This window comes from Phaethon lepturus, unplaced genomic scaffold (assembly GCF_000687285.1).
Source record: "Phaethon lepturus isolate BGI_N335 unplaced genomic scaffold, ASM68728v1 scaffold25075, whole genome shotgun sequence".
NCBI lineage: Eukaryota > Metazoa > Chordata > Aves > Phaethontiformes > Phaethontidae > Phaethon > Phaethon lepturus.
The window spans coordinates 1-11793 of NW_010540205.1; the positions used below are offsets into that span (position 1 = coordinate 1).

The 11793-nt window shown below is 42.2% G+C and overlaps 1 protein-coding gene across 1 annotated transcript; it reads left to right on the forward strand.

Annotated features, from left to right (window-relative positions):
* Nucleotides 1–7: 7 nt before the first annotated feature.
* LOC104621006 (serum deprivation-response protein-like) lies at nt 8–8642 on the forward strand (the record flags this gene model as incomplete). The annotated part of the gene is given in 4 exon segments (XM_010287379.1): nt 8–280; nt 283–357; nt 7862–8295; nt 8297–8642. Coding segments are annotated over 4 exon segments (1128 nt in total), but the record flags the coding sequence as incomplete, so codon positions are not given.
* Nucleotides 8643–11793: the final 3151 nt, after the last annotated feature.

Genomic DNA, 11793 nt, shown 5'->3' on the forward strand with positions numbered 1-11793 from the left:
GGTGGGGGGGCAGGTGAATGCCCTGACCGTCCTGGCCTTGTTGGAAAAATTGGTATCCATGTTGGAAACGGTGGAAGGGCAACAGCGGCAGATGGAACAGAGGCAAAGGGGTTTGGAAGGGGCGGTGCGGGGTATTCAGGGAGATTTGGGGAAGTTGTGCCGCAGTCACGGGGCGACGGGGGAAGCGGTGGAGAAGCTGCTGGAGAAGTCGCGGAAGGTGTGCGCCCACACCCGCGCCGTGCGCGAGCGGCTGGGGGGGCAGGGCGGCCAGGGGCGGCGCCTGGGGCAAAAAAAAACCTGGAGCAGCATCACGCACAGCTGCTCCGGCGGGACCGCTTCAAGGTGCTCATCTTCCAGGTGAGAGGCCCCGCGACCGCCCCTGCGCCCCACATCCTCCTCACCCAGGCCCCTGGCCCCACCAGGCTTGCTCCCAAACTTGAGGCAAGAGCCCATTTCTGCTAACCCCTAGCAAGCTTGCGGAAGGGGCTGACTTTTTACTAACCCTTAGCAAACGTGGAAAAAGAGCTGTATTGTTGCTAACTTAGCAAGCCTGGGTGAAAAACCACCTTTTAATCTTAGCAAACTTGGAGAAAGAGCAATCTTTTTTGCTAACTCTTGGCAAATGTGGAGAAAGAGCTGTCTTTTACTAATTCACTCTTAGCACTCCTGAGGGAAGAGACTTTGCTTTGCTAACTCTCAGCAAACTTGGAGAAAGTGCCCTCTTTTATTCTTAGCTAACCTGGGGAAGGAGCTGACTTTTTACTAACTCTTAGCAAACCTGGAAAAAGAGCTGTCTTTTTGCTAACTTAGCAAGCTTGGGTGAAAAACCTTTTAATCTTAGCAAGCTTGGAGAAAGAGACATCTCTTTAGCTAACTCTTCGCAAACTTGGAGAAAGAGCCCTCTTAGCAAATTTAGTGGAGACCCCCACTTTTACTCTTAGAAAACTTGGGGGGGTGAGGGGAAAGCCTGTTTCGCTAACTCTCAGCAAACATGGGGAAAGAACCCTTTTCTTGTTAACTTTTAGAAAATTGTGGGGAAGGAGCCCTCTTTTACTCTTAGCAAACTTGGGGGAAAGAACCATCTTTTACTAACTCTTAGCATATGTGTGGAAAGAGTTTTTTTAAGCAAACTTGAAGAAAGGGCTCTCTTGTTAGCAAACTCTTAAAAGTTGTTAGCAAACTTAAGAGCCCATTTTGCTAACTTGTAGCAGTGCCCCTAAAAACTGCCCTCACACCTGCCCTCAGAAGCAGAGAGAGGCAGCGCTGCACCTCCCTGTCGCGCTCAGCCTCACACCCCTCTCTGCTCCTCAAGCTGTTCTGGCCCATTCAGGGATGAGCTAAAAATGCAGCTTCCTGGGAGCCCATCCAGTGATAGCGGCAGTTTGCATATTTTCCCCTTTTTAAGCAATGGTCTGGACAGAACACGGCATGAGCTTTAACTAAACACAGGATGTGTCTTTCACATCTTTAAAAAGAAAAAAAACCAAAACAAGCAACAAAACCAAACTCCACAACACACTGCAAGGAGGAAGGAGAGTGAACGTGGGGCTGGAACAGGCACATCACCAGCTCCTCACACTAGACTTGTCAGCTGTGTCTTGCAGCTGTCAGTTGCTAACTCTGCCCCTTGGGTTGTTTTTCTCTATTTAAACAAACACAAAACAACAGAGCAGAACTTGATTTTAAAAGCTGGCAGGCCAGGTTAGTGCACAGGCGCTTCCCCCAGAAAGGAAGCTCCCACCTCCCTGCTTATTGTTCTCCCAAATTACAGCCCAGGCTTGTCAAGCCAGAAGAGGAGGAGCTGCAGTGTGTACCAAGTGTGTAGTTTCCACCCTAGAAGGAATGTGGAAATTATTCCAGGGACTGGGTAATTTAAGAGACATATTCTCTGGACTTCTCCAAGTAACTTAAGATCTGTTACTGCAAGTCAAAACATTGCCATCTCTCAGGCTGTGTTAGGACTGGCTCCCGCCTCCAGGTTCACAACTAGACCGTGAACACTTCTTGTGGGGAGAGTGCACCAGCATGGCCTGAGGGAAGGTAATTTTGTGGCATTTCCACTACCCGTGAGTGTGAGAATTAAGCCCTTGCTATTGCAACTACAGCATCTTCGTCCAGAGAACCCAAATTTTAGTGTTTTAAGATAACATAGTGTGCGGAGGAAAGGCAAAAACACAGCTGTGTGTGGGCAGTTAGGTTGCCTCAGCTAGGGATCCCCATTACTGCTGCCTAGCAGCAGTTATTTGCCAGCACTGGGTGAAAGTACTGGTAAAACTCACCAGGAAGGGTTTGAAGGGTAAAGCAGCATCCTGACAGAGGAGGGCTGGCTTTGCTTGTTTGACACTAAATAGTATTGCAAAGCTAAGACCTATTTAAATCTCTGAGCCTTTTCTTAATACTGAGTCCTAAAGTGCACAAACGGAAAGCAAAGAACACAGGTCCGTGTCCCACAACAGCTAAAGAAAATCCACTGCCCATCACTGAGGTAGTACCTTTGGACAGGAGGTCTGTTCTTCATTGATTTTACAAGGATTTAGTTGACTGTGTTGCCATCTCTCACTGGAAAATATGTTGCTGTGGCAGGGGGCAGATGAACTTAACCGATCCCAAGCCGATGCAGATCAGGAACAGAAGTCTTAGAAAAGAAACACTGCAGTTAAATACAAAAAAAAAAAAAAAAAAATCAGTTGTCAACTGGGAATTGCTCCTGGCACTGGCCTGTTGCTAAAAGGCAGCACGGCTGGCTGGAAAACCAGGGCGACAGGCCTGGGGCGTGGGCGGGTGGCTGGGGCAGGCAGCACCCGTGGCTTTCTCTAGCAGAGCCTGAGAGGAGCTGGGATTTTCCACTGGGGAAGTGGCCGCACCCGGAGCGATGGCGGGTGCTCACGAGGCCATGCCCGTATGCCTGCTGCCAGCCTGGGCAGCTGCCTTACCTGTGTGCCCACCTCCTTGAAATCTCCCCGCAGGGTCTCCTCATAAGCTGGAGATGGGATGACCTGGCAGTCAGCGGGGCCACCGCCTTGCTAGGGTAATTGTACAGAGGGAAAAGAGAGCAGAAGGCTGGCTGGGTTTCTGAACTGCCCCGAGCAGGAATCCATGGGAAAACAATTGCAGGAAGGAGAAGTCACAGCAGTGAAGCCGTGTTGATGCCAGATTTCTGTAAAAACAAAAAGGAAATCTGGATATATGAGACTTCTCTTCAGTTGGGGGATTCTTCTTTTCCACTGAAAAAACACAATCCAAAACTTCACACAGCATATGTTTCTTATTAGAACCTGCTTCTCCAGCTTAGGAAGACAGCTCAATATGAAAATACACATTTGTGATTGAGTTCTGCATTCACTGTATACCTCAAACTCCCTGATACTTAGTGGGAGCACTGAGCATAGACAAAACACATGACTGAGCTCCAGCTCTGCATTTTATGAAAAGGTGCTGCCACTTGCCAGCATCAGCTTTCCCTCAGCATACACACTAAGAATGAGCTGCAGTTGGAAAAGTTCAGCTATTTACATATTTTCCATTAAAATGCTCTTAGTTTTCTCTCCCTAGCCTGTCTGCATTGTTCCTAGTTTGCATATATTTCTTTAATTGGTGACATACTTTAATGGAGCTCTGTTCCAAGCATTTGAGGATGCAGAAGTTATTACAAATGCCACAAGTGACACAGCAATTTAACAAAACACTGAAGTGACTGTTTTAAAAATCCTTGTTAAGCTTTGGCATTGTTCCCCTCTATTTTGTTCTTGCCACGTGACCAGCTTTTTGGTTCTGGTTTGGTGGGGTTTTTGTTTGCTATTTTAGCTGTGGAAGCAAAATGCAAGGTAAAAAAAAAAGGCTCATGTTTAATTTTTCAATTAAATGTCATGTTTACTAGTGAATAGAACTGATAACTCAAAATTACAGCTCGGGGTCAAGCACACTGATATTCAAGCCCCTTTCAGATGCTGCTCTTGGTAAATGCTTCATCCTGAAATGAAGCAAGAGAAGAGCACAGGAAATTAGCCATTTGGCTGTATATTGGTGTTTGGATCACTGTAATAATCTTTTGAAAAAGCAACTTCAAACTCAAAAATAAACAACTGAGGGAAACAGAAGAATTACAAGCTGATAAATCTATTATCTAACTACTAAATTTCCCACTGGAGCCTTGCAGGGAGAATACTCTTATATGGATGAATGACAAAACTATCTCACATGGCTTTTAGGACTTGATCAAGCCATGCTGTGGGAGGTGGTGTAGCCAAAAACAAAACGCCCCAGCCCGCAGAGCATGTGTAAATTAGCGGCCAGCAATTTCCTCCCCCTTGCCCACAGTCTCAGCCTGCTCCCTGCCCTCCTCCCTCCCCATGGCGACATCCACATCTGAAGAGCATTTATTTCTCTGAAGGAAAGTAGGTGGAACTATAGCTGTTTTTAGAAGCATTTGTCATCTTTTGAACTATTTTGTGTAGCAAAACAAGCTTTAGAGTAGCAATCATTTAGGCATATAACAGCATCTACAAAGTACAGAGGAGCCTGGACTGCTGTAAGCATGGGAAAATGCCATCTCCCCTTCTTGAAGGCTATGGCCTCTTACCACAAATCTAACAAAAATCCAAACCAAAGCACACTGATTTCCCTTATGCAGCATCAGAGATTCAGCACTCCTAAGCAAGTTAACTACCTGGTCACTCGGGCTGTCCAGTTTTCTAGTACACCGTCAAGGATTTTATCTTACTTCCTAGTAAAACACAGGGATGAGATTATAACATATAGAAAGGTCCTGAGAATGGCTGATCAAAGCCACAGGGAAGGCACTGATTTTAACTTTGCAATTATTACTAGTATTAGCAAGAGTTGTTTTACAGAGAGAACTTGCACAATTCTTGCACAAATATTTGGCTTTTACGTGGTAAAATAAAATTCAGAGGAGCTAGCGACTTACAGTCAAACTCATCTGAGAAAATGCAAGTGCTGTTTTTGAACGCGGATGTAGCAAATAGAAAGATGTATTGCTTTCTCAGAATTTTAGATTAGATCAAGAAGAAAAGATCAAAGTTCTGCTTTTTTTGGCACGGAAAATAGTTATGCAGTTTGTAACAGTTGGCATTTTTCAGTGTATTGTTCTAGTCTTCCTAAATGAAATACCATACTGCTTGAAAAATGTATCAAAACAAAATATAGTTGTCATATAAACTTGTTAGACCAAAAAGTTACCAATAGCCCACTTACTTACAACATGTTATAAGTAACGGTATTTGAAACAGAAACGACTGTTCTACCACAGAGCATTCCTACTGTACCACCTTTGTATTTCCAAAGCATTTTACTTAATTTATTTTCATTTGCATTTTAATAGTTCCTGTGATCCTATGGTCTTTTAGAAACATGAGATAGCAAAGCATGTCATTTCCATTTTACAAGCAGAGGCCATGCAGGAAGCTTAGAGAGAGAGGTGATTTCTTGCATGCCAGTACTGTCTGATAGTCAAAGACCACCTAGGATCTACTTTTAATTGAATCATTGGCTCATTATTACGTAGCATATTTTTGATTGCTTTTTTTCTTTATACATATGGATAGTTTGACAGTCTCCCTTCTACTCGGTCACAAATCTGATAAAAACTGAAATAAAATCTATGTCCATATTCTTCTGGAGACTGCATGCAGTACTTCAGTTTACCGTGAATACTATAGACCCAGAGCTAAACTGACCTTGAGATGAGCCATACAGGCCCATCTCTGGCTCAGACTGCACTGTGAACAATCTCATTTGACACCACTTTCCCAGACTAAATACTCTAAAAGTACAACTCATTAAAATCAGAGTTTTCTGTGCCATTCAGGCACTTATACCTGAATGCTGAGATGGTGAAAACTGTATGCGATTACCTAGGTTTGGAAAGAATGCACAAGACACGTAAATTATGCTTTATACTGAGTTCTCGTGCTCTGGGGAATACTCTAACACTGCACCCACTCGTGTAATCCACATTTCATTAACTGCAGTGGAGAGAAAATATAAATATTTGTACTGCAGTTACAGCTGTTTTCACTTAAAGCTGGTGCAGGTTTTCTTTTGTTTTGTTATCGTGGTCACTGTTGCCGATAGTTGCAATAACAACATAGGTGCTGGGAGAAGAACGCTGGCTTTATTAGATGTTCCACTGCAGGCAAAGGGCTTGGAAAGCTTCATCTGTGCCAGCGTATCCCATTGAGGCTGCTGATCCAGTAAGGTGTGCGGAAACCACAGAAGCAAAGCACATACAGTCAAACAGCCATCCATTCTTTGATACTTTTCATTTATATATCCTTGATGGATATTCATCAACACACCTGAATCACAGTATATATGATTATATACCGTGTATATATGGTATAAAATGATTCTGGCTGTCCACGTGCATATTCTTGAGTTCCAGAAGCGCTACAAGGTAGTCATGACTCTATTGTTTTTAAAAACAACCACGTAGAAAGTACTGTGGTGTATTCATAAAGACATCCTTATACAGTCTTGACAGCAAATTTAACTCAAGATCAACACTGTTCTCTCCAGTGATCACAACTGTATGCTCAGTCCTGAAATAATGAACATGAACTTCGAAGTGTATGTGGCCTTTTTCCCCTTTAACTGTACACTCAGGCCCATGAGGGACAGATCTGAGACTATTACAACCATTGCACTCAGCACTTACTGCTTCTCGTATCTAAAGATAAGCATGGGGGAGAGGGGGAATTAAAAAATTCTTCCAATCCATAACACTAAGTGATATTGCATGCAGAAAGTTATAAAAATGTAACGAATAGAGACTGTGCAGATCTAAGGAGTAACAATTCTGAGAGGAAAAGGGAGCGTGCGAGGAGCCTGGTTTGCTTTGCATGGGCAGATGCCTGCAAATCCTAGTGCGGAACAGAGCGTCCATTGTGCTGCCTCTGACTCGCTCGGGGTTGCAGGGCTGCTTGTGCTCTGTAGTCACGGAGGTCCTTCATTACAAGTTGCAGCTTCTGCACGGCTTCAACCTGTTTTGTTTTCAGATACCACCTTTCTTTCCGTGCCCCTTTGTGGTTTTGTTTCTAAAAAGTGATCATCTTCCTCTTAGCTAGAAGTGTCTACTAGTGGTTTTTATGTGATGTAATGTCTGTTTATTTTTGTAGGCCACAAACTTTTTTCTTTGTTTTTCAAGGAGTTGCCCTGTCTGTATTTTTAATATTTGCCAATTTACCAACCAAATTTACCAATTTTTTTCTGTGCTGTAAATAGCTGGGAAATAGCACACACTCTAAACATCATAGACTGCATGGCTTCTTAGTACCAACAATCCAGTTTTAACAGCAGCCTACTTTTCTCTGAAATACAGTGGGAGCGCTAACTGCATTTGCCACCTAAGGTACCTCTCAGATGCACCCAACGTCTCTGCAGAGATATTCCCAATCTTTGGCTAGAGAAACTGAAAGCTGTGGGGGTTACATGACTTGTCTAGGTCTCTGCAGCAGTCTGGAGTAGGCCCTCCTTAGCCACCACACCATCGCTTCTCCCCAGGGATAGGTGTACAACTTCAAAGCTAAACTCTTATTAAAGAGCAGCTAATTTAAATGAAAAAAAAAAAAAAAAAAGGATTTCCATTCTGTATACATTCCAAGTCAAGTCACTCTGAAAGAGAAATCTTACAGCTGACAGCTCATTAGTCTTAAACTGTTCCAGATAATGGCTCAATGGGCTTTGAGTGGCTTGTTAGTGGTTAAATATACTGAAACAATAAGAAATGTTGAGCATCCTTCATCTCATTGCAGGGGGGGAAAAGTAATTGTTCAGGTTTTGCTTTGTTTATTAAATTTGCGTCCCGTGAACTATGAAACTCAAATATTGTCAATTCTTTCAGGAGGAAAATGAGATCCCTGCCAGTGTTTTTGCAAAAGAGCCTATTCCCAGCATTACAGAAGGAAAAGAGGAGCCTGTGGATGAGAACAAAACACTGGAAGAAACCTTGCATACGGTGGAGTTGTGTTCAGATGATGAAATGTTTCATGAGGAAGATGATGTGGATGACAGCGCAGAGGAGAAAACAGAGGAATCAAGAGCTGAGAAAATTAAAAGATCCAGCCTCAAGAAGGTAGACAGCCTCAAGAAAGCATTTTCCCGCCAAAACATCGAGAAGAAGATGAACAAGATCAGCACAAAGATTGTCTCGCCTGAGCGGAGAGAAAAGATCAAGAAATCGCTTACTGTACATCATCAGAAATCATCCTCTTCAAAGAGTTCGGCTTTCAAAGTATCTCCTCTCACCTTCAACGTGAAGAAAGTCCGTGAAGGAGAATGAGGACAGACCAACAGAAACTACAAGCAACGACCAAGCCGAGAATGAGGATGAAATGTCATTCGCCGACATGCACTCAGATATGACACCTACCACCTCGCTGACAGAGGAGGGCAAAGCAGTAGCTGATTCTCTATGGAAGGAAGCCAGAGTAGAAGGGAACGCCACAATGAACAACAACATCGAGCTGTCCATCGTTGAAGATGATGAAGAGTATGGGATGCCTCTAGAAGTTTCTAGCCAGAAACTGTACGATGAAAGAAACAACCCAGTCGGTGGGGAAACGGAACAATCTGATGAAGAAACGACCCAAGCAGCTGTCCTGCAGGTAGACCAAACAGCATAATCAACCCGAGCCTGCCTTTGCCTTCCAGATACGCATGGTTTTACGTAGGCAAGTAACTGGTTTCTGCTACACAGGCGGTAGTAGTGATTCAGTTTCTTCCATCCTTTTCTCTGCAGTGGTAATTTATTGCATCGTGTTGGAATGCAGAGCGAACAAGGTCAACGACACAGGCTGCAACATGCTCCCTTTTAGGCCAATTCACTGGTGTTTATTAATTTAGAGATGCTGTCAGCTGGCGTAAGAGACTAGCAGGAAAAGAGTATGTCTAGTAGAAGCAAGCTGGTCAGCTGCCTTTCTTATAGTTAGGTCAGAGGAATGCGTGGAGAGTAGTCAAAATCCAAACATTTCTGTTCTGTATTCTTCTCTGTCAGTATTTCCCAGCACTGTGAGTAGTTTTGTATGTAAATGTAGAAATACCAATGAGAACATTTGATTTCGGTTTCCTTGCCATGCTCTGTGAATACTAACAGCCTTAGTAACTGTGCATACACATACAGTTTTTGGGGACTTTGCTCCACAATGCTGTAAGACTAGAAGAGCAGAGCACTAAGGTGGTGAAGCTGAAAAGTTGGTTCCACTGATTTCAGTGGAGAAAAGATTTTTGGCAGTAGTCTCTCGCTGTTCACTTAGAAGAAATGACTGTGTTTAGGTGGAAACAAAAGGATGTTTTTCAATCCACCAGATTTACAGAAGTATATTAGTGACAAGCATGAATGTGTGATCAGCTACTGTACCTTTAAGGCATCAGAAATTCAAAAGAAAAAAAATAGAAGGAATTTGATAGGAACATGAAGACAGTCTAAAGAAAGTATGAAATGCTATGAAATGTAAAAAAAAGGCAAAATAAGCCCCCACAATATTAAATCTATACTCCCAGCTTAAAGAATATATACTCAGATAACACTAATTAATTCTTAGTCTTCATAGCAATATACTATTAAACTTCGCACCTGCACAACTTTGTATCTCAGAGTATTTTGAAAATAGCATAATTTATCTTTTTATAAAGTATTTCATATATAGAGCTATATCTACACAGAAGAGTTAGACAATTACAGGGATGTAAGGACAGTTTTTTCAAAAAGGTGAAATAATCTTTCAGGCATGTTTAAAGGGAACAATGTGTTATGGATTGAACTTCATTGCAGGGGTGAGTTTATGTAAAGATGAGTCTGCAAAGCAACAGGATTTGATTCTCTGCTAATAACTTTCATCAAAGCCACCTACCTGCTCTCAAAATTACAAGTCTGTAATTTTTCAAAATTCATTGAAAATGAGAGGTTACAGGGTAGTTTGTTCACTATGAATGTTCTTTCCTGTCACTTAACAAAGGTAATCGGGAAGGGAGGAAAGGGAAGCACAATACCCACAAGTTACCTTACATCCTTGTTTGTTTATGCAGTGGGTTATTTTTATTTTATATATATATATATAAAATTCTACTGATACTTAACATTGCACTAAAAGGTTGCTTCCTTCAACTTGTATTTAGAATCACGAATTACAGGGGCAATAAAAACTACAGCAAAAATACCATTATGAAGTGATTAACAGATACTACTCCACAGGGGTAATATCTGTAACCAGTAAATCACACTGGAAGTTAGTCAATAAGAGCTTAATGTAGGTGAGTACTATTAAGATTTAAGCTCTTAAGTGTATGGTATCATACAGGAGATACTGTTTGTAAGAAAAATCATGGCATAACTCGTGCAGCTATATTTTTATTTCATATTAACTACAATGGATTTCAATCATTTTTACTTGTAACTAACTACAAATATGATAAATAAAAGCATAACATAAAACACAGCCATGTCAGTCTTTGGGAGAAGCAGTTTGAGAAGTTGGCAAAGATGAAATATAAAGGTCAAGCATTTACTGCTTCAGTTCATGTCCCCATTGTACCTCTACCGTTTTCTTTCTCATCCTCTGCTGTTATTTAGCAATGCAAAAACCAGTGCTTTGCTTTCCAGACACTTGTCGGATCTCTAGCCCATCTGAATAGTAGTCAGGCACTTTCCAAAATCTGCTAGATCCATCTGCATTTTTTATTGGACTGCAGCATACTTCTAATACTTTAAATAGTCCTGAAAGCATATTTATATTGAAGTGTATATTCTGTTTATGCACATAGATAAATTCAAATCTTCTAGAGTGCCACATAGTCTTTAGCAGGCTTAATTTTACTGACAGACCAAAGAATGGACATTTAACCTTTATGTAACGGCTGTCAACTTCCCACAGCGACCAAGTGCCAACGAGGAACCCCAGCATCATGTTTACATTTTGCTTTCAGATACGCCTGGTTTGTTCGTCCTGCTAAGCTTTAATTCCAACAATACCCCTGGCCACGCTTTATCCAGTTTTAGAGATGCTGAAACGAATCCCATGCGCATTGTTTTAAGAGCATTACAGTGCTATCTAGTAAAACCATTGGAAATGCAGATACTGAGCATCTGTGAGAATTGATTCAAATACCCACTACAGGATACACTACACACAGAGCCATCAGTTGCAGGACTAGAATTAAATGTTTTCTCCATCACGATCACACATTTGCAAGGACGCCGGCCTGTAACCCAAACCAACATAAGAAAGCATGCTTTGCAAGAGAGAAAAATGTTTACTTGACTCAGGAATGTCTACTTTTGTGCTATCTTACAAACCAGAGTAAGAAGTAAGCTCAGGATCCCGGTATGTACCCCAAGGTGATTCTTCCTCTCTCCTTCCGTTCTTGAGTCCTGATTAAAAACATTAGTCTGCAAAACTTACTGTTTCAGGGAGGAGACAGACTGCAGCACCAGTAGTAGCACTGTATTCTTTCAAGTATCTGAAGTATGTGCCTGGATCTTGTCAGGGCTGGCAGATGTCAAACATATGCATGGGTATTCCAGGCTTGTGCTGACAGGTTTGTCTACATAATTACTTTTTTTAAAAAACTACTTGTTTACCCTTCTTGACATGATAACATGGGTAAAACGCCTGCCTGTGAGCTCCAGTCATACCATTATTCCTTGGAAGACCTGACCTGTTAGCTGCTGCATGGATTCGGAGTTTGACCTCCACTGAAATTGGCCGGAGCTTTGCACCAGGAAAGAGGGTGTGATAAAGTACTTATGGTATAAATATTTAAACTAGCAGCACTCAG